General features: G+C 43.9%; 1 protein-coding gene across 1 annotated transcript in view; it reads left to right on the forward strand.

Moving 5' to 3' along the window:
• Positions 1 to 6,386: 6,386 nt before the first annotated feature.
• Positions 6,387 to 22,069, forward strand: part of Pde8b (phosphodiesterase 8B) — a 118,296-nt gene continuing 102,613 nt past the window's right edge. Inside the window, exons 1-2 of the mRNA XM_052159649.1 lie at positions 6,387 to 6,418; positions 9,505 to 9,610. Of these exons, the coding sequence (XP_052015609.1) occupies positions 6,387 to 6,418; positions 9,505 to 9,610 (138 nt within the window). The remainder of the gene's footprint in view (positions 6,419 to 9,504; positions 9,611 to 22,069) is intronic.

The raw sequence follows: 22,069 nt of genomic DNA on the forward strand, positions 1-22,069 counted from the left end.
CTTCAGTCTTTTACCCTAGGTTCCCTTTTTATTATCTCACAAATTAGCATTCCATGACCTTAGCCCCTTGATTATTAGAAGATAGCAAGTACACTTTTTTTTAAATGTGTCAAATGAATTCAGAGATCTACCTGCCTTTGTAAGCACAGACAGTAAACCTAGCTGGGTGGGATCCTGTTCTGAGATTACTATTCTGACCATACCGGGACCTAAATTTGCTCTGTCCCAAGCTGACCTTGAACTCAGGAATCTGCTTGCATTTGTGTTTGCCTGTGTTTGTATCTTTCTGACAAGCTGGCTCTTAGTGCAGCTCTGTTCTTTTAGGTCTGTGAAGCTCCTCATATAATTCATAGTGTATCCTTATATTTTGCATAGTTAAGGAATTATATATTTTTGAACTCCTGTTTTCAGGGTTCTTTCCCACAGCCTTAAGGCTGTCCTGAAGGTCACAGCATTTACCACTTTTGCTAAGGACATAGATACACTCTTCCTGTCTCTGATTATAATGGAGTCTTTAACCTTGGCAGATGGGACAGTCCTTGATAACCTTGACAGAGAGACTATTTCCCAAAGGATGATCATCTATATGGACCATCAACACTCAAGGAGGCCCACATCCTACTAGCTCTGCTCCAGGGGTGGGAAACCATGCTGGAAATATCTATCTACAACTCTCTGCCTGGTAGCTTCAGAAAGGATCCTGATGTGGCTTACCAGAGGAAGCTGAACTTGCCCAGATGAGCCCCTGTTTAGCTTTTTCTGAATCCCCATAAGCAGAATGTTAAAGTGCTGGTGTAAATGCTGTGTTGTGAGAATTAGGACTTTAACTCCACACCAAGCAGATGGGATGCTCTCCAAGTCATCCTGTACTAAAAAGTTCTTGGCCGAGAATGTCTCAAATAGTCCTTATCTTAGAGTTTCCATTGCTGAGATGAGACACCATGACCAAGGCAACTCTTACAAGTGAAAACATTTGATTGTGGCTGGCTTACATTTCCAGAGATTCAGTCTATTATCACCATGGCAGGAAGCATGACAGTGTCTAGTAGGCAGGCTACTAGAGAGGGAGCCAAGAGTTCTACATCTTGACCCGAGGGCAGTCAGAAGACTATCTTCCATATAACTAGGAGGAGGGTCTCAAAGCCCACCCCCACAGTGACACACCTCCTCCAACAAGGCCACACCTACACCAATAAGACCACATCTCTTAAATGTGCCACTCCCTGGTACAAACATTTCAAACCACCACAGTTCTATTGAACCAGGAAAGGTTCCCTGGGTAAGTCCTTACTAGTGCAGCATCCACACCACGGTGGTCATCAGTTACAGTCACACACACACACACACACACACACACACACACACACACCAGTACATCATTGTCATCTAGAATCCGTAGTCTGTAGAAAAGGTTTGGTCTTGCTGTTGTATGTCGTGTACACTTTGATAAATGTATTGATCACTATAATAACATAGAGAACAGCTGTGCTGCCTTCAAATATCTACCAACTCATCCTTCCATTCCACAGTCACTGGAAACTACTGCTCTTTTTACTGTCTCCATAGCCTCCCCTTTTCTAGGATATCATGTTGTTATCTATACTGTGAACTTCACATTGCCTTCTGTCACTTAGTGAGATACATCTGAGGCTCTTCCCTGTCTCTTCATGGTTTGTATCTCTCTTTTCTTTAGTGGTGAACAATAGTCCATTGTGTGGCTATTATCACATGACCTGCAGAGGCTGAGTGGCGTCTTGAGTGCTTCTAAGAGTTTTCAGTTGTGAATATAGATTCAAACACGCATGCTCAGGCTTTTGTATATATCAGCTTTCAGCTCATAAGGGTAAATATCAGGGAATGCAGTTGCCGCCACGTGGTATATGAATATATTTAATTTTGTAAGAAACTACCAAACTTCTTCCAATCTGGCTATTCACTGTTGTTTTCCTGTAAGCAGGGAGTGAGAGTCTCTGTACCGCCATAGCCTTCCCAGTATGCAATGCAGTTAGCATTTGAACTTTGGCCATCCTAGTAGACATGTGCCGGCAGCTCATTCTTGTTTTAATTTGTATTCTTCTGATGTCATGACTTTTGAGCAAATTCTCATCTCTTTACCTGCCCTCTGTTATGATTTGAGTGTGAACTGTCACACAAAGGCTCTTGTATTTTTGGGGTTGGGGAGGGTCTTATTTGAAAAGTGACTGGCTCCTGAGGGTTCTGACCTAGTCAGTGGGTTAATCTCATGGTGAACTCAAGGTGTGGTGGTGAAAAGCAGGGGTGGAGTCTGGTTGAAGGAAGTGACTCACTGGAGGCGGGCCTTGAGGCGATGTATTTCTCCCCCTTGCCTTCTTTCCCTCTGCTTTTTGGCTGCCATCCATCCGGTGAGCAGTCTCTGTCACATGCTCCTCTGGCCACAATACTCTACCTCACCCTGGTGTGGCAGCAATGGATCTGGCCACTCTCTGAAACCATGTGTCTGTGGTACTCCTTTAAACATTGTTGCTTCTCAGGTATTTGTTGTAATCATGATGAGTTTGATTGATACATTGTTCCCAAATACCTGCAAAGAAGCAATTTAAGGGAGATCGGGTTCATGCTTTGCGTGGATAATGACAGGGCAGGGGACGGGGTGGTAGGAGCAGGAGGGGGTGTTCACAGTGTGCTGACAGTCACAGACGCAGAGATACATAAGTACCAAAGCTATTCTGACTCCTCCTTTTCCTCTTTGTATTCAGTCTGGATCAAATAGTTCTGTTTATCTACCTCATGTTTATAATCTTTTTTTTTTTTTTTTGGTCTGCTATCTCTATGTTGTTAGTAACCATCCAAGGAATATTTCCAACACTGTAGTTTTTGGCTTGAGGATTTCCACTTATTCCTTTTTGTATTTGCTATTTGGAGTTGAGATTTCTCTTTCATTCGTTATGCGAATATTTTCTTTTCTTTTTTTTTTTTTTTCATTGAGCACAATGATAATAGGTGCGCTGAAGGTCTTGTCTGTAATCCTAGCAGCTGGGCATCTTAGGTTTTTCAGTCTTTTTCCTTAGGCAGTGATCATAATTATATACTAGAAATTGTGGATGATATGCTGTGTAGATTTGCTTTTGTTTGTTCTACTTAAGGAGGTGATTAACCAGATTAGACTCTTTCTTTGAGTATTATGTCACCTGACATGACAGCTCAGATCACCATTAAAACCAGGACTCCTTGGAGTCTGCCCTGCACATTTGTGATTCTGGAGCCTGCAAAGATTTAGACAATGCTTGGACACTTGATTTAGCTCTCTCCGTCCCTTTGCTCAGATTCTTTCCTACATTCTCTCACAGCTCTGGGTGTTCCAGGTTCTATCTCTGGTCCCTTAGCAAGATGGATGTGAGGTCAGTGTCCACGTCAGATCATCCCACACCACACTGGGACTGCATTTTCATGGCAGTCTTGAAGAGTAGGGAATTTCAGAGGGCCAGGGAAAAGTTCAATAGTAGAGAGCTTGCCTACCATGGGCAGTATTATGAAATATAATATGGTAGCAGGGAGGGGTGGGTAACTGGCAGGTCCACACCACCTGAGAGAAATCATGCTATGCAACAGATGTGGTATAAAGGGAGTTTATTGAGGGAAGAAAGGGAGAGTCAGGCCCTGTTGAAGTGGTAGAGACAGACAGACAGACAGGAGCAGAGCCATAAAGGCAGAGAAGGGGGGTGAGGTAGAAGAAGACAGAAAAGGAGAGAAAAAGAGGCTGGCTGGGAACATATGGGAACAGAGAGAGAAGTGCAGTGGCGGGGCAGTTCTTTTATACACCGCCTGCACCTGGTGGCATGTAATGGCGGCAGATGATGACATAAGCTGTTACTAGGTCCCTGATAGGAGCTTAGTGGAGCTGCCGGTAAGCACACAGGCAGGGCTTTCCGACCCCCAGCACCTCAGATGACGACAAGAATCTGAAGAAAACAAATCCTGAGGACCCAACAGCCATTCCACTCCCACATGTGTTCATTCATTCTCCATCGTCTCAGCTTGTCAGTCCGGGTCGTTCTCTGGAGTCTCTCGTGTTGTTGGGAAATGAACAGGCATTTAAGAATTTTCTGTCTCTTACTTGAAGAGGGCTACAGTTCATTTACATCAAGTATATCAGTAATATATTTGTATTCGTTGCTGTTATTTTACTATTTACTTTCTATTTCCCCACTTGTTCTGGGCTTGGTCTTTTTCTTTTGTTCCAGTTTCTATCCATTTTTGTGTTTTTTCTCCCATACCAATAGCTTGTTATATTCTCTGCATATTTTTTTTGTAAGTAATAGACGTCACAAACTCAACCTTGACTTACTAACCCAACGTAAATACTTCCGCTCATCTTCCAGACATGGGAATATACAGCATTTAAATTCCAGTTATTTTCCTCCTGGTTTTGTGCTCTTGCTGGCATGTATTTTAATTCTATACCTTCAATAATTCCAGGCATTATTATCATTGTTTCCTACCCAGTGTTCAATATTTACTCATACATTTACCGGTTCTGGGGACAGTTATAATTTTTTCCAACCATGAACCTACAGTTAGAGGCAATGTCTTCTGCCTGAAGTGTCAAGCTTCAGATTTGTCTGAATTTTTAATTATATTGTCACTTTGGAACTATGCATGTTTAAAGTATAGAGTTCTGGGTTGGCAGGCATCTTTATTTAGCATGCTGAAGATGTCCTTTCACTGTGTACTGACTCCCACTGTTTTTGCTAAGAAGTTAGCTGTACATCCTAGCTTTTTTGCTGCTGGAAACCAATTTGGTTTCTCCCCCTGACTTTATCATCATTACTATTATTTTAAGACGGGATCTTGCTATGTAGCCCAGATTGGCCTTGCACACGTGACCCTCCCACCTTAGCTCTGAGGTCCTGGGATAAAAGCTCGTGCCACCATGCCTGTCTTCTTTTAAAATTTACAGGACATTTTTTTACTTGTTCCTTGTTCAAGAAGTCTCTTATGATGCAGTTAGGGATTGCTTTCTTTTTGATTCTTTGCTTTATTCATTCTTCTTAGGGATCATAGTATTCCTGACTTTGTGCCTTGATTCATTTCTTCAATATTGAAATATTATTGGCCATTTTTAATAAATATTATGTGTTTCATTGTCCCTTTCAAATCCCTCTGAGAATCGAGTTACCTGTATATGACACCCTTTTCTGTGCCTGTCTTAGGGTTTCTATTGCTGGGAGAAAATGCTATGACCCAAAGCAACATAGGATGGAAAAGGATTGATTTTCGTTCACAGATTAGAGTCCATTGTCAAGGGAGTTCAGGACAGAATCTCAAGGAAGGAACCTGGAGGTAGGGTTCGAGGCAGAGGCCATGAAGGACCACGCTTTACCGCTTCATGGCTTACTCAGCCTGCTCTCTTACATAATCAGATCCACCAGCCCAGGGGCCACACTACCCACAATGAATTGGGCCCTTCCCGTCTATCACTAATTAAGAGCATGCAGTAAAGACTTTCCCACAAGCTGGTCTTATGGAGGCATTTTTCAATTAAGAGTCCCCTTTCCAAAGGACTCTAGCTAGCGTCAAGTTGACATAAAACCAGCCAACACAGTCCCCCAGATGTCTCTTGCTACACTCACCTACTTTCCACAAGTTTGTCTCTCTGGCTCTCTTTTCCAGTGTTTTCCAGTTCCCAGGTCTCCACTCACTACATCTAATTTGCTTGCACGCCTCATTCATTTTCTGCCCAGTTTTAACTACTGTATTTTAAAAACAGCATCTTTTCTCAAAGTGTGCATATGTGTGTGTGTGTGTGTGTGTGTGTTATGTGTATGAGAGTATAGTGCCCATCGCATCCAGGAGCTGGGTCAGATCCCTGAAGCTGATGTCATTGGTGTCTGGGAGTCTGATGTGGGCCCTGAGAATCATACTCTTGGTCTCTGCAAGAACAGTTAATTTTCTTAACCGCTGAGCCCTCTCTCTGGGCTCAGTCTGTTTCTATTGTTCTGGTTTCTATCCATTTAAGTGTCTCATTCTCCTACACCAATAGCTTGTCAGTTATAGTCTCTGTATATTCTTTTTGTAAGTAATAGAAATGATAAAGTCGCTCTTAACAAAAGCACCCAATGTATATACCTCTACTGCTCTTGCGGCCGTGGGAGTATAGAACCCTCAAATTCTAATTGTTTCCTCCAGGTTTCATGCTCTTGCTCACAGGTACTGTACGTTTTAGTGATAAAATTCCTGCTTTATTTTTTTAAGTTTCCAGACTTTGTATATCTTTTTTAAAAAAAAATGTGAACATAGTAACAATAATTTCTTCAAACTTCTTACGCAATTATCCCAGAATAAAAATCCACTGTGTGGGGGTTAAAATGGTGGCCTGCATCTGGCCAGGGCTGGGGCGGCTGGGCAAGATGGATGCCGGAAGTTTGACTGTGCGCACCAGGTGGGTGTTGGGCTGTGAGAAGCCACAGGACCCCTGCTCCCCAGGGTTGGGGGTGGCAGCTTCTAGCTCTTGGGCACACAGACGCCACTGGATGTTGAGTAGTGGGGGCCCTCAGGGCCAAATGGAAAGGGCCTGGAGGAGAGCGCTCCAGAGCAGAGTGTCCCTGGCTTGCTGGGTGGGCTGCTTGGATTGGTGGAGACATGGCTGGGAGCACAGGGAGGCCTCCTGCCTGAGACTAGACCCGGCTCTTGAGAGGAAGTCCTGTTTCATTGCTCCAGCATGGCGGACCCAGATGAGAAGAGGCAGTCCATGGTTTTAAAGCATTTATTGTTATGAAGGAGAGTTGTGATGAGTCATGAGGTGAACCTGTACCCCACTTTCTCAGGCAGGCCTGGGGTTAAATCCCCTTTGCAGGGAGGAGTGTCTGGGAAGGACAGCTAAATTGGCTAAGCCCTTCAGGCCTTTAGGTAGCTCATTAAATGGAGATCTGTCTTGAAGCTACAGGATCTGTGGCTATATTATCTGTCCTCTACCTGTGGAGGGGCTTGGGGTGTTGCCCTCTATGACTGATGGCCACTGAATTACGGAGAGCTGAGGCCTCCTGTCAGGAGCCTGGTGTCTGACAAATGTCTTCTGTTCCTTGCAGGAACACCTGCTGGGTCATGAGGCTTTCAACGCTCAACCAGAAGACAGGCTGCCTTTCACAGTCCCACGGCCTGTTTAGTTTTCATTTTTTCTCTCTGTCTTTCGGTTAAGCCATTTCCAACTGTAACAGGAGGTAGTGAGGCACAAATAATAAAGTCTCAGCAACAGACTCTCAGAACACTTTTATAAAATTGTAAACAAGACGAAGGCAATTTTTTTTTTTCAGACAGATGTCATTTTTGCTTCTAGCTGGCAGCTGGGTTAAGAATGGGAATGATACCTCAGTCAGTGAGTTTTAAGCAAAGATGAGCTTGTCCAGTGTGAAGGCCGCTCTGTCTCATAATCAATGCTGTTTCCATGTTGCCCTCCATTGGGGTCACAACTGAACACCTCACATGTTCCCCGGATGCCTCCTCTCTGAGGAGCCACAGACTTTACCCTGAGGTAGAGGGAAGCTCTATGCAGCTTCTCAGCTGTGGCATTCAACACTGTCAGCATCCTCACAGAGGTCATGGGCACCAAAGGCTGCCTTCCTCTCAAAGCCTGTGACTGTGCAAGTCCTTGCTTCTGCTTTTAGAGGGAGTGTGCTGTGGCACCTACCAGTTGGAGAGTGCAGTGCAGGGTAGAGGAACCACTGCTTTGTCTGACCAGAAACTTCAATTGTATCCCACCAGTGTGTGACCTTACACATGCCCCATACCTACTTGGGTCTTACTCAACAATCTGTACCAGGCTTGGAAGAGACAACCCCTCAGGAATGTTTTAATTCTCAGATTCTTGGAAGCCGTTCTTCATCATAAGGTCAGGTCTGGAAAAGCATTTTGCAACAGTGAGAACCAGGGCCTGGAGCCTGTTTTCTGTGGTATCGGAGTGAGGTGAAGTTAGGTCATTTAGAAACTGACATTTTGGCCTTAGTTTGTGATTCAGCTGTGCTGAGGTTGTGGATTAAAGAGAGTGTATGCCGTCGTGGCCCAGTCGTTAAGTGAGATAACAGAGGTCAGGCACCTGGCTTATTCCTGGCTCACTGTGGGGCTTGGTAAGGGATTTTCAGGAGGATGAAAGTTCATCATGGTAATACCTATAGTTGTTAGCAGCATGATAGCCTTAGTTCTCTGACAACCTGCATTTCAGTGAAGGGATGAAGCAATCATCTACTTACCAAGGGACCTCTCATGTGTTTTAATGGTGTATTAAATTAAACACCCACTAACTTTCAAATATCTATGAGTGTTGGTTGCAGCAGATGGACCCTGGCAACAGGTGCTGGAAAACACCCTGTCACCTCTGGCCACTGTGGTAGTTCTCTGTGGGGTTGGAAGGACATGGCATCTGTCTTTTAGGAGACTCCTGTCCTCAACAATGTGTGATTATCGTGACCAAATCATGCTGTGATAAGTATCATGGCAGATGGATGAAAAGAAAAGTTGGGGGGAAGACCCTAATTACAAGGCTATCACATTTTAGGCTCTTAGAGGTTTGGGTTATGAAGGCCGGGGAAGGTATGTGGAGTATATCTAGAGTTCATGACACAGTTTTCTTTCTCCTCCAGCAGAGAATGAAAGTCTGATGGTTTCAGACCTTCATCAGGACCCCTGGCTTTTAGAATTTACTGAGCAGAAAGTGGAACCTAGTTGTTTTGATTTGTGCTTTTGGATTGCTAGAGAGGCTGAGCATTGTTACATAATTGCTACCGCCTGTTTGTTGCTACTTTTGTGAGTCAGTTGTCCCTTTCCTGACCTATTCTTAATTAGGATGCTTGCCTCTTTCATTTTTTTGTCTTATTGGAAATTTTAAAATTTGAATAATAGCACCCATTCTTTTTATATCATGCATTCCTTGTATTTTGGTCTCAGTTTATTTTCTATCCTGTATTTATTATGCTTTTTAACATATATTTTAACTTTTTATTGATTCTTTGTAAAGTTCATATCATGTACCCCAACCCCACTAATCTACCCATTCCTTCATAACTATCTGCCCTTTGCCCTTGAAACTTCCTTCTCAGAAGAAAAAAAGATCTCATCATGGAAGCTGCAGTGTGTCACAGTGTGTCACACAGGGCACCTTTTGTTTACACATCTTTACTTGCAGATGTTCATTGCAATGAGGCATTGGTCTGTTTGAGGCTTCTGGCTCCTACCACATTCTCAATCCTGGATCCTCACAGAGATTCCTCTCAGATATCCTGTTGTCGCCCTGTGACATGGAGATACTGCAGCTCTGGGAACTGTAGGAATGGCCCCTTCGCGCACTCCAGCAGTTTATGGACGGGGTAGATGTTGGGGTGATCTGGGCTGGATGGTAGCCGAGTGGGTCAGCCTGCTAGCTCTCCCATACCCATATCACCAGAGTTAGCTTCCTAATGCTGCACCCAGCTAGCTCTCGCAATGCCGTAGCTGGCAAGGGGTAGGGCCAGCTCTTCACTCCTCTCATGCCATCAGGGCCAGCTCTACTGTCGAGCCCAAGGTGGTGCAGGGCCTACTCTCCTTAGTGCTGCAGCCAATGAGAGGCAAGGCCAGCTCTTCCACCTACCACAGGCGGCAAGAGGTGAGGGAGAAAGAACACCTCTCCCTTTCCCAAGCCACAGCTTGGCAGACAAGGGGAGGGCCAGCGTTCCCATACTCATGCCCTTTTTATTATATTCTTACCATTGAATTTTGAATAATGTTTTCCTGGCTTCCGTTTGTAATTTTTCTCCTTTGTTCTTATTTGCTTTGGTTTTGGAGTTAGGGTCTCAAATTAGCCTGAAACTCACAATCTCTAGGGTCTTAAGATTACAGGTGTGAGATACCACTTCTAGATATATTTTTTAAAGATTTGTTTGTTTATTTATTTATTTATTTATTTATTTATTTATTTATGCACCTGCATGAATGCATTTGTATTATGAGGATAGGAGCATATGAGTATAGGCCAGAAGAGAGCATCAGATTCCCTTGGGACTGGAGTCACAGGTAGTTGTGAACCACACTGTAGGTGATGGGACCAACCGTGCCTGAGACCTTGCAAGAGCAAGAAGTGTTCTTAACCACAGAGACATCACTCCAGCCCCATATGGACACTGGGATCTGAACTTAGGACTTCTTTACTGAGACATTTCTGACTTTTTTTAATATTATATTTTAGCAAGAACCTGGGTCCTTAAATCATGCATTTTTCTATATTGTTTTACATTATTATTGTATTTCCCAACACAGAGGGAAGGAGACAGAGAGGGCTGAATTCTTGAAGGAGGGGCACCAAGAGACAGTCAGAAGGGCACTATCTAATCTATCTAGAACTAATTAGGGTGTATATAAGGAACTGGCTTAATTTTTCTTTATATATTCAACCAATTATGCCAGGGTTATTATTGAAAACATCACTCCCTTTCATTCTTTTCATAGGGCCTTTTGAAATGGGGCAATTTTATTAAAAATTTTCAATTTTAATAAAACCCAATAGCTTATTTTATGGGCCATACTGTTATTTTATATATACATATATATATATATATATATATATATATATATATATATTCATAGAAATAGAGAAAACCATAACATACATGAAGCATACAATTTACGAGTGACATCTTTTGTAAAACTAAGGATCAAAGTATCACTACAAACTCATAAACGTGAACCATGGGGGCTGAATTCCTGGCAGAAGCAAGGACTTGCCTGGGGAAAGTGGGTGCAGACAGATGACATCACATGGTGAAAGTGGGTGCAGACAGATGACATCACATGGTGAAAGTGGGTGCAGACAGATGACATCACATGGTGAAAGTGGGTGTAGACAGATGACATCACATGGTGAAAGTGGGTGCAGACAGATGACATCACATAGTGAAAGTGGGTGTAGACAGATGACATCACATGGTGAAAGTGGGTATAAACAGATGACATCACATGGTGAAAGTAGGTGCAGACAGATGACATCACATGGTGAAAGTGGGTACAGACAGATGACATCACACAGCCCTGAGAGCCAAGGATCCCAAACACTGCCTTCAGCACTCACCCAAACATAGCAAGAGCCATTCACCCCAGGAAAGTTTACTGCTGATTTAAGAATCAGGAGTTTTACAGTGAATGGGTACACAGTGAAGACATAAGGTAATTAAGAAGAAACTGCAGTCTAACATTCCATTATATAGAAGGAATTAATTGGCAGAAATAATTAAAATAATAAATAAAAACATGAATCCAAACGAGAAAGCACAGGCTAGACAATAGATGCGAGTGACTCAGAGAGGTGGAAATTTAAAAGCTATTTAAGAAATGGAGATCTAACTGGAAGAAATATGAGGATGAGGTGCCCTGTGGAAAGCTGTGTGGTCAGGAACTCACTGAAGCTCTGGCGACGGAAACAAGATCAAGCCAGTAAGATCAGTTGGTCCAGTCCCCATGGGGAGGACTAATTGGAATCAATGGGGGTTGGAAAAAATTACAGAAGAGGAGGCCATGAAGGGAGGAGAGGCGTATCAGGGGAAGGAGGGGAAGGAGGGGGTAAATTAAAGGAGATATGATCAGGATACATTGTTGGCATGTATGAAATTTTCACAGGATAAATTAAAGGTATTTAATCTGCTTTTAAAAAGAAAGCGTTGCATGGTAAATAGAAGTGAGGATAGATGAGAAATGTAGGCCAGGGAGAGCCATGACTATCCACTGCATAATATATATCCATATACACAGAGTAGCCACCTAACATGCGCATCCCATATATACAGCACGTGTGTATATTAAAGTGAGGTTTCTGTTTTTTTTTATTGAGTATCTTCTTTATTTACATTGCCAATGGTAAAACTTTTCCCAATTTCCCAAAAGCCCCCCTCCCCAAAGAATCCCTACCCCTCCTCCCACCCCCTGCCTCCATGTATATGCTCCTCTACCCGACACACTCCCACCTCTCCCCCCAACCCCTGTCCGTTTCCCTTTGTTGTGGCATCTATTGAGCCTTTACCTAACCAAAGACCACTCCTCCCACTGATGCCCAAAAAGGCATTCCTCTGCCACATTTTTGGCTGGAACCATGTGTACCCCTTGATTGATGGTTCAGTCCCTGGGAGTCTTGAGGTGTCTGGGTGTCCGAAGTCATTGTTCTTCCCATGGGGCTATAAACCCCTTCAGCTCCTCTGGATCACCCTCCATATCCTACATTGGGGACTCCAAGCCCAGTCCAATAGTTGGTTGCTAGTTTCTGCCTCTGTATTTGTAGGGCTCTGGCAGGGCCCCTTTGGAGACAGCCATGGCATGCTCCTTTTGGTACACTCCACCCAGCGACTGCCCTACCTGGGGATTCATCCTATAAACAGTCACCAAACCCTGACACTACGACAAAAGTGAGGTTTCTGAAAACAAATCTCATTGTTTGCTTGCAAAAATTAGTGTAACCAATATTAATATATGTAGTGGTGAATTACTAATCCATTTTGATCTCCCTCCCAGAGTGCTCTGGATTTGTAAATGAAAGACATACCCACACACCCACCCACACCCACACACCCACACCCACACCCACCCACACCCACATGCACACGCGTGCGCGCCAGTTAATTTTGATATGCCTTGACTAGCTCAATGGTTGGGCACTTCTAAACTTCCCTGTGGCTAGCACATACTCCCCTCCAGTATTCGTGGCTTAACATCTTCTAAATTTATATTTTATCTTAGCTGTCCTGTTACCTTCTGGGGAGCCTGCCCCCACCATAGGGCCGCTTTCCCTTTCTACCTATATTGCTGGATGATTTCTCTCCTGCAGCTCTTAAATCTGATCCTTCTGCCTTGGAGTCATGGCGATTCTCTGGTCTTCTCCTCCCTCTGGTTCCTTGCCTGTGCAATCTAAAAGTCCCACATCCATCTCCCTGTCTAGCCATTAGCTAAAGCAATTCTTTATTACCAATCAAAGCCAGCTGGGGGCAGTGACCCTCAGCATCTGGAGGTGCAGCTTTTGGGAGCTGGAACTAAGACAATGCATTACAACCATTTCCCAACAAATATATATTCAAAACAGTTGTAACACAAACAAATCATTTGAGGATTCAGAAAAAAAAACCAAGTAATTTATAAGGGAAAGAAAACTCGATTGACATCAGACAATGCTAGCGATGTTTTAAGGCACAGACAGTAGAGAAACATGTTCATGATGTTACAGAAGAAGTTATTTACTCTCTAGCCAAACTGAAGATCAAGTACAAAACTGCAGATAAGCCACTCGGGTGAGCTTCCTCTGATTCTTGGTGTATCATTCCATAGCCGCCTGACTGGACCTTTGGCCAGGGAAGCTGGCTAGCATGGGATATGTTGCAGCCTCTGTTCAGATTCTCAGCTCTCTTGGAGTCAGGGTCGCATAAGCACACCTGCTCAGATGTCACCATGGACCCCTGTCATTTGGGTTGAGGTTGTTTATATACCTGCTTAAAGGCAGCCAAACAAGAGTTTGTATGATCTCTTCTCCACACAGGGGACGCATGGTCTGTTCGCCTCCTGGGAGATATGCATCATCAGAGCTCTTTGTATTACCAACAGGGGACTTGCTTCATTGAGATTCTGTTTTGAGTTAATGAGGGGAAAATACAAGAAATGGGAAATTATTGGCTCACTGAGTTGAAATATCTGGAGGAGGACATAGCTCCCAGCGAGGCTTTGATCTGGTGACTTGATGAAAATTGTGAAGAGTATGAGAATTTTTCCCTTTCTCCACTTGCTCTCCATCCTCACGTGGTATCAAGCCATAAGCAATATAAGTTATTTGGCAAGCAGTGAGTGTATATTCCTAAGCCAGCTGTAGTCCTGCCTGGTGGCCATACCCAGGAAAATGAAATGCTTAGCTCTGCTTACCAGTGTGCAGTGTCTTCTGTAGAACCACAGAGATCCCAGCAGAAACCAGTGGCCCCTGAGAAGACAGAGGGGGAAACAAATGGTGAAAAAGGAACTTTTCCACACGTGCTGAATTTTATGAAAATGACATCTTGGCCATTTCTGGAGATGGTCATTATTGATTCGTTCCTTGATAAGAATTGTGTAGATAGATATTCCCAGGGCAAATCTCATTATCTTTGCTCTGTGGGAAGTGAGCTTATTTCCATTTTCTTCTAGTTCTCATATGTACCATGGCTCTGCCTCTCCTCAGCCCCCAACCCTGGTAAAGACATGATTGTCTGTGGAGTAAATAACGTTTCTATGATCTGTAATGTTCATGCTGTGGATTCAGGGGGCCCTTGGAGAAGCATGAAAACAGCAGTAGCTCCTTTCTGATCTCTGTCCTGCCCTGGTTTGGGGGTCTGTCCACATCTCTACCACAACAATCAGCTAACCGCCAACCCAACAATGTTACACCCCTATTTGCCTTAGCAAAGGCCAAGTTTCTTACCACAGTGGCTACCTGAAACCTGCTGATGGTATTACAGGAGTTTAGAACTTAACAGTTGTGAGCAAGTAGCTTGTGAGACAGTCTGCTTAGGTTCTCTATTCATACACACATGTGGTGGAGTAGACCAGGGGTATCCTCAGTGCTAAATCCAAGAGGTGTGAAACCAAGTTCCTAGATGCTGGAGTATGATCAGAGTCTGGCCCTTCTCTCTCTCTCTCTCTCTCTCTCTCTCTCTCTCTCTCTCTCTCTCTCTCTCTCTCTCTGAAGGAGGCATTTTAATGTTATGTGCAGACAGTGGAACCCAAGGCACATGGGAATAAAGAGTTGGGCAGACCTCAGAGCAGAAACAGAAGTGAGCCAGGCCCTCCCCACTGGCCCAGACAGCGGCATATAGCCAGCCTGTTTTCCTGCCAAGAGATCTCAATGGATCCAAGCAGGACTGGCTGCAAACTGGAACCAATTTAAAAGAGTAATGTACTTTGGTCAAGCATAAAGTGGCCTTCTGGGACCCACTCACCCCGCTGCTGTACTTTGGGAGCTTTCTGAGTTTGTTTGTTCTCCGTCAATGAGTGTATTCATCCTGTACCCCATGTCCAGCTCCTTGGGCTTCTGGAAGATGGGGTTGGTGCTGTCATCACAGGCCTTCCTCCGCACCAGCGTTGTCTGTAAATAGTCTTCTCCCCGTTTATGGTATTCCAGCATCCTTCTCCCTACGTCTCTAAAACACTATAAGGAAGTCATGTGATAGTGGGAGTTGTCTCCTGGTTTCACGCGATTAAGGCACGATGGGAAGTTGTCTTCCATCTGCGTTAGCTGAAAGAGAGGATGTGTACTGGGTTTTCATCCCTGGGGTCCTTCCCAGGATAATTCCTGCAGAATTGGGGGGGGGGTGTCTGTTCACTTAGGCTTTATGTCTCTAGGATGTGTCTGTACATGTGTAGAAATGTGGTTATTTTAGCTAAGCAAGAAATTTTTTTTTAAAAAAAGTAGGCATTTGAATTTTGCAGATGATTCCACAGGGCTGTTTTAAAATAGGATTCATTTCAATAAATTAATTTTTCCATGGGAACCAGCACTCCTCACACATCCATCACCCCTGGTGTCCACATGGACTGGCTGCAGGCTGTAGCTCACCCCACATGAGTGCAAAAAGGAAGCGTGGTTGGATGCTCAGTGCAGAACCAGATGTGACCTAGAGTCCAGTGCTGCCTCAGGGTCACTGAGCCCTTCTTATGAGGTTATCTTGCAGGCAATCATGGAAGACGTTTCACTCTTGTTTCTCCAAGACAGCCCTAACTTATCAATGGTAACAACGAGGACAGAGGCATTATGGGTAATTGAAATCCACAGGAAATCTTTAAGCTCATTTTTAGCAGATGGTTTCTTTCCCTGCCTATCAACTCTGTTTACCAGAGCTGCTGACCATGGTGCAAGATGGACTGGTTTGCATTCTGTCCCCCAAATCTCTCTCTACTGCAGCTAGTGTTCAGAAGAAAGAAAAGCATCAGGGGTGGTTGGGAGGGCAGATTAAAACCAGAAACTAATGCTCAGGTTTTTCTACATTCTGAGTAACTGGATGTCAAGTAATGAGAAATGGACTGTTCTTTGCATGTTCTCTAATATACAGTGTAATGTCACAAGCTTGAAGTCACCCAGCCATGTCTATTAGCAGTTGTGCCTCTAATAAAAAGGAGGGAAGTTGGTTGAGAGATGTCATGTTTCAGTCATTGTCTTGGACTTCCTGTTCTGTCCAGGCCAGACTCTGAGTTTACTCTTTGGAATCGTGGCATGAGCCTGTCTTCATACTCAGCCAAGGGATTCTGCGTGAGAACTGTTGCATAGCGGGGCTTTGTGCCTAGATACTGGTGTGTGTGACAGACAGCTTTCTGACACAGCACAGCACAGTTGGATATACTTTCCCTCCCCAAAAGATAACTCTCTAAGAGTCCGGCGCTGGCCTCCCTTAGCACTTGTCATTTTGTGGGTTATCATTTGGACTTTTAGTTTCCATTCTAATGCATTATCAGTATCAAGCTGGCTTCTTTCCACACGCAGTAAATAGCATGATTTCTTTTTCATTGGATATTCATATGGGAAATGGTTCCTCCGTCAGATCATGCTGGACAAGTTTCTGATGTTTGGCCAAGATGGCACCTGGGCGACCTCACAGTATATCTTTTTACCGCTCCAGAATTGAGGAGATTTTCTAGGCCTGTGAAATGTAGCATCCTCTTCTCCCATCATTCGCCAAGGCTTACCAGCAGCAACACCCTCAGCAGGGAATGGTGAGGTGGCATGGTATGGCGAGTGCGTCACTTCCTCCTTTGTCGCAGCAGCTCCATCTCATGGGTGTGCACTTGGTGGCAAATGTCCACCCTGAACTGAGCAAGCTATGTTTTCAGAACTCACTGTTTCTCAGCCACTCCCTTGCATCTCACTGATGAGCTGCTTTGCAAATTTTAAAGATATATATTCATCCCATCTAGAGATCATTCTGGAACAAACTGAAGAATAAGTAAATCCACAGTGAAAAGCACAGCATTCCCACCGAGACAAGCTTGGATTCCAATCCCAGCTACACTCCTTTATGTGAGCTGTCCACCCTTTCCTACAGCTTGAATTTCTTCAGCTACAGCAAGGGGCCTATGATAGGATTGTGAAATTGTTGTCATCATCTCATGAGATAATGCACACACAGAATCATCAGCCCCACCCTCGCCCCTGCGCCTTGTGCAGGCAAAGAGCAGTCACACATCTCTAGCAGGGAATGTCAGCCAAGTTCCTATTATTTTATTTTACTAAGTTTCAGAGAAACCATCTGTATCCTTAAAATAGTATTTTGTCAAGAAAAGACGTGACTGGGAAACAGAATAGTATATGTAGAATATTTATATAACGTTGAACCCCTACCTTGTCTTCTCGTAGAACCGCCCACCTTCACTGAGAACATGTTGGTATTTATTTGAGTCATTGCAATATATTCTCATGCTTTATTTTTATTTATGCTTTGTTTTAAATGCAAAGACATTTTTTCTAAATGGTATCTTGAAGTATTTACTCTTTTAAAACCACATGTTTTTATCTTTTAAGGCTCTGTTTACTTGTGTGCTTTGTTCATTTTGACTTGGTGGTCAAGGTCAGTTCAGTTTGATAGTTGGGCAGTATCCTGTTTACCTCCTGAGAGATGTTAATAGACTGTGAATTGGGCTATTTGTAAATGTTTTTATAGTGAATGCTGATTCTAAGGATCTCGTAAATGCCTCTTGGTGTCCCCTAGAAGACTGACTTAGAAGGCTGAGCTGTAGGACTTCCTAATCTTCACTAGAAATCTCCAAAGTACTTTATTGAAGTGTTTGCACTAGTTCACACAACTGCCAACAATGCTCAGGCTTGGCTGTGGGGACTGCCGTCTGCCCAGGATGTAGTTGCGCACTGTCTTAACTGGTCTGTGTATTAAAATGTTTGGGTGTAGAATTGTATCCCATAATAGTTTAAAGTCTTTACTTTGCCAGTTACTAGGTGCCTTGGTATGCTTGAGTGTCCATTCTTGGGGGAATTATTTTTCCAAATCTTTTGTCTGATATTCTTCTTGGTTGCCTTTTTATTTATATTTTTAAAACTTTTAATTATATATTCTAGTTACTAACATTTGTTGATTTTCTATATTTTAGATTATGTCTCTCCAGGGACTACCTCTTTTTGTCTTTGTTACAGTTTTCAGTGAATAGAAGTTATAATTTTAAAGTCACATTGCTTAATCTTCTTTCTAATGATTATATCTGTTGATGAGAATATATTTCTGTATTTATGTTCATGTGATAAAACATACTATGAAATTAATTATGAAAATTAACACCTGAAGCATCAGGGCCTAAAACAAGAATGTTGGCCTATCATCTTAGACTTTGACTTGCCTTCCTCCTACACATGTGTAAGAAATACTGGACCATAAAGAGCTTGTGTTGATCTTCATTATAATTTTGGAATATTGTTTTGTATGGGTAACTTTTCAAGTATCTTCCTCTTGCCTGAGTAATAAGCAACCTGTGCTTTGGGAGATTGCCACAGCTGAATGTTGGATGTGGTTTAGTGCTTCTATCCCATACCTATCATGATTGTTGGGTTGTGTGCATGTAGTAGAGTTTGTGGGAGGGGCAGGACTTCCATGACAGGCATGTATGCTCAGCAGAGTATACTCTAGCCTCTCAACCCAAAGATAAGATGTTCTGTTGTTAGGGCCCTGTCCATGGATTCTCTTCCCAAGGCTTGGAACCTGGAATTGACTCGTGTAAGCAGTCTGCCTGGAGGTTTCTTATGTAAAAAGCAGATAGATGCAGAGCATCTAGGCCAGAAATAGAAGAGAGAAGGGACCAGAACCATGGGCCACCCATTGACCTCTCAGCCTCCAAAGTGTGCAGGTTACTAGAGGTGGCAGGAAGTACTGGAGAGCAAGTGGCCATCCCAAAGCCAGCAACGTGCTAGAGACTAGTGTGATGGCAGTGCCAGCAGGAGGGCCATGGTTGAGGAGACAGAAGGAAGTAGAGGGTATCTGGACATAGTTACCAAAAAGAGGTGTTCAAGGTAGTATAGAGTTCCCAGGTTGAAGTATGCTTCCCAGGTTCATCATGGTGTCCCACATGCTTCAGTGCTGCGCCCTGATTGGAAGCTAGAGTGTGGACTGGGCCCCTTCAAAACACAGAGGCAACACAGAGGCAACACAAACTCTGTTCACTGAGAGCTCAGAATGAAGGATCACGTTGTTTGAGGACTGATGGTTGCTGGGGGCATCTTGAGATGATTAAATGCTATTAAACATCTAGGCCAATGGCAGGACAGAGCGGAAAGATAAGCAAGCTGCTGGGCCTGGGAGGTGGGAAGGACGCTCCTTCCTGAGTCTCAGCTTCATTCTCATTGGAGCACAGCTGTCAGAGTCGATGCCCAGCTGCTCACCAAGCTTCCAGGAGCAGAAACCACTGAGGGTTGTGCCAATCAGTACCGAGACGGCAGTGCCATGACAGGTGAATTGGAGCAGGTTTCTCTCACACATCCATGCTGGACTTTAGGGTAACCTGCTGGATTTGGCTCCTGTTGGAGGGAAGCCAAACTGTGTTTTTCCTTTTTCATCTTGGTTACTGGTGGTTTCCCCGTTTTTTACTCTGTTGGAAGTTCCCACTCTGAAGAATATTTTAATTTGTGTCACTTTTGTTAAATCTTGCTCTTAGCTGGGCAGTGGTAGCACACACCTTTAATATGGCACTTAGGAGGCAGAGGCAGGCAAATTTCTGAATTTAAGGCCAGTCTGGTCTACAGAGTGAGTTCCAGGACAGCCAGGGCTATATAGAGAAACCATGTCTTGAGAAAAAAAAAACTCTACTCTTGTCTGTTTAGGAAATGGGCAAGCCAAATGTTTGCTTTTTCTTGTCACACACATGACCATGATGACTTGGAATCCCGACAGTGACTGTCACCTCCAGAATGAAAGGGCTCTACCCTGGGATGCCCGCAGCCTTCCCTTTTACACCATAATATAACCACTCTGTACTCTGTGTCCATTCCCCCAGAGTGCCCATGTGTAGGCTGTTCCGTGACCGGAGTCTCCTCAACCTACTCTCTCTTGTTCCTATTTTTCGGGGCTTGCCTGCCTTCAGGAATGCTTATTTAATCTCCCCCAAACCAGAATCATCTCTTCTGTCTCAACTGCAGTCTAAGGGAGACTATCGCTCAGGCAGAATTCTATACCTAGCTAAACTATCAAATAAAAAAACAAGCAATATTTGCAGATCAGTAAAGACTGAAAGAGCTTACCACCTATCATAGTAGGAACAGTGTATTCCCAGGTGCAGAGTCAAGAGATCTCTCCTTTTATGACAGCATAGCCAGGCTTTATGGCCAAGTGGAGAATGGCCATTGGTGAAATCAGCAAATACTAAAAAATAGTACTCTTTATTATCTTCCCTAGAGAACTAGCTTCATCTGAAAGGGAGCTGCTGGCCCTGCTGACAAGCATGTAGTTACAGGTATATTCTCATTCACACATAGATGAAACACACAAATGTATAATGCAGCAAATGTTGTATAGCATAGCTAAGCATGCACTGTACTCATTAGTTGATTGGGGAAGCCATGTGGTTGAAGTGGCCTTGAATTTTATCTCATCACCCTCTGGCCCCATCCTTCCCTCTCTCTGAGCAATAGGATTTTGTGACCCAAGGCCCCATGCCTAGTTTGGCCTCTCTGTCCCTGTCAGACGTGCTTGGTTCCTGTAGGCAGAACTAACTGGCACACCTGCACATCTTCAGTTGCTCAAAGATCACTCTTTAAAATAGAGTCTTGGCTTGGCCACACAGGCATCTGCACTTGTGTAATGGCTTAGTAAATTCTGAAATAGAGCCTTGCAAAGTACTGCAGCTGTCTTTACTGTCCACTGCCCGGGATATCCCAAAGAGCCAGGAAGGAGGGATGCCAGGTTCTGTTGAGACAACTGACCTCATTTAGGTATTGAGGCCAAGGTCAGAATACCCAGAACAAGACTAAGAAAGTCTGGGCAAGAGACATGAAGTAAAGTGTGGATCACGGCTAGAGGAACTGGTAAACTGAGGTACCCAAGCTGGAGATAGAATAACAGACGTGGGTAGGAACACACTGGAAAGGAGCTGGAAGGAGACAAGTAAGGGACAGTTAGAACCCTGGACAGGACCTGCCTCTGCATTCCTCTCACAAGGATTTAGTCTGGCTTCCTGCCAGGTTGGCTCAAGGAGAGGCCAAAGTGTCGATGAGGCTGGGGACCTCTGTGGCTAAATGAGAAAGCTGTGGTCTCTCTTGTCTTCAGACAGGAAGTAGTATCTTCTAGCATGAGCGTTACCTTAAAAATGGCGCTGTCCATCAATGGCTATTGTTTGCTCTCCCATTAAGACTATGCCTTAGCACAATGCCTGGGACAGAGAGGTAGGATATGTTCACAGCCATATTGTCTGGTGCTGGATTTCAAACTAGCTGCTTCTTACCACTGAGGAAGACTGGCAGGGCCACACATGATGTGCCTGACCAGACTAGCCAAAGTTTATGGGACAATGCATCAAAGAGGGGCAAATTTTCTTTTTGTTGGGGAACCTCAAGTTTTTCCTGCAGACACCCTCTTGTCAGTCTCTTAGCCTACCACAGTGAGCCCTTTTTATTTTATCCATTTGATATTCTTTTTTATTATATTTAAATTTTTATTTGTGTGTGTGTGTGTGTGTGTGTGTGTGTACACCCACTTACACATGTGGGGATCAGAGGACAACTTCATAGAGGGAGTTCTCTGCTTTTATCTGTATTTTAGCTCCAGGATCAGACTCGGGTCATCAGGGTTGTGGGGGGTGGGGGTGGGGTTGGGGGTGGGGGTGGGGGTGGGGGCTCTCATATGAAGAGCCTTCTCTTGGGTCTTTGCTATTAGCTGTATTTCCTAACAGTGAGGTCTGAAGTGAAAATCTACCTGACAGAGAAAAGAGTAGGGCACACTTTGGAGAGGGGTGCATCTTAAGAGCTCAGAGTTAAGAATGGGGGAGAAGAGAAGAAATATTTTGGATCTTATAAATCTACCTGGAGTTTTTGTTGTTGTTGTTGTTGTTGTTATGTAGTTTTGGATTTTGAGGCAGGATCCCATGT

This window comes from Apodemus sylvaticus, chromosome 16 (assembly GCF_947179515.1).
Source record: "Apodemus sylvaticus chromosome 16, mApoSyl1.1, whole genome shotgun sequence".
In the NCBI taxonomy this organism is placed as follows: domain Eukaryota; kingdom Metazoa; phylum Chordata; class Mammalia; order Rodentia; family Muridae; genus Apodemus; species Apodemus sylvaticus.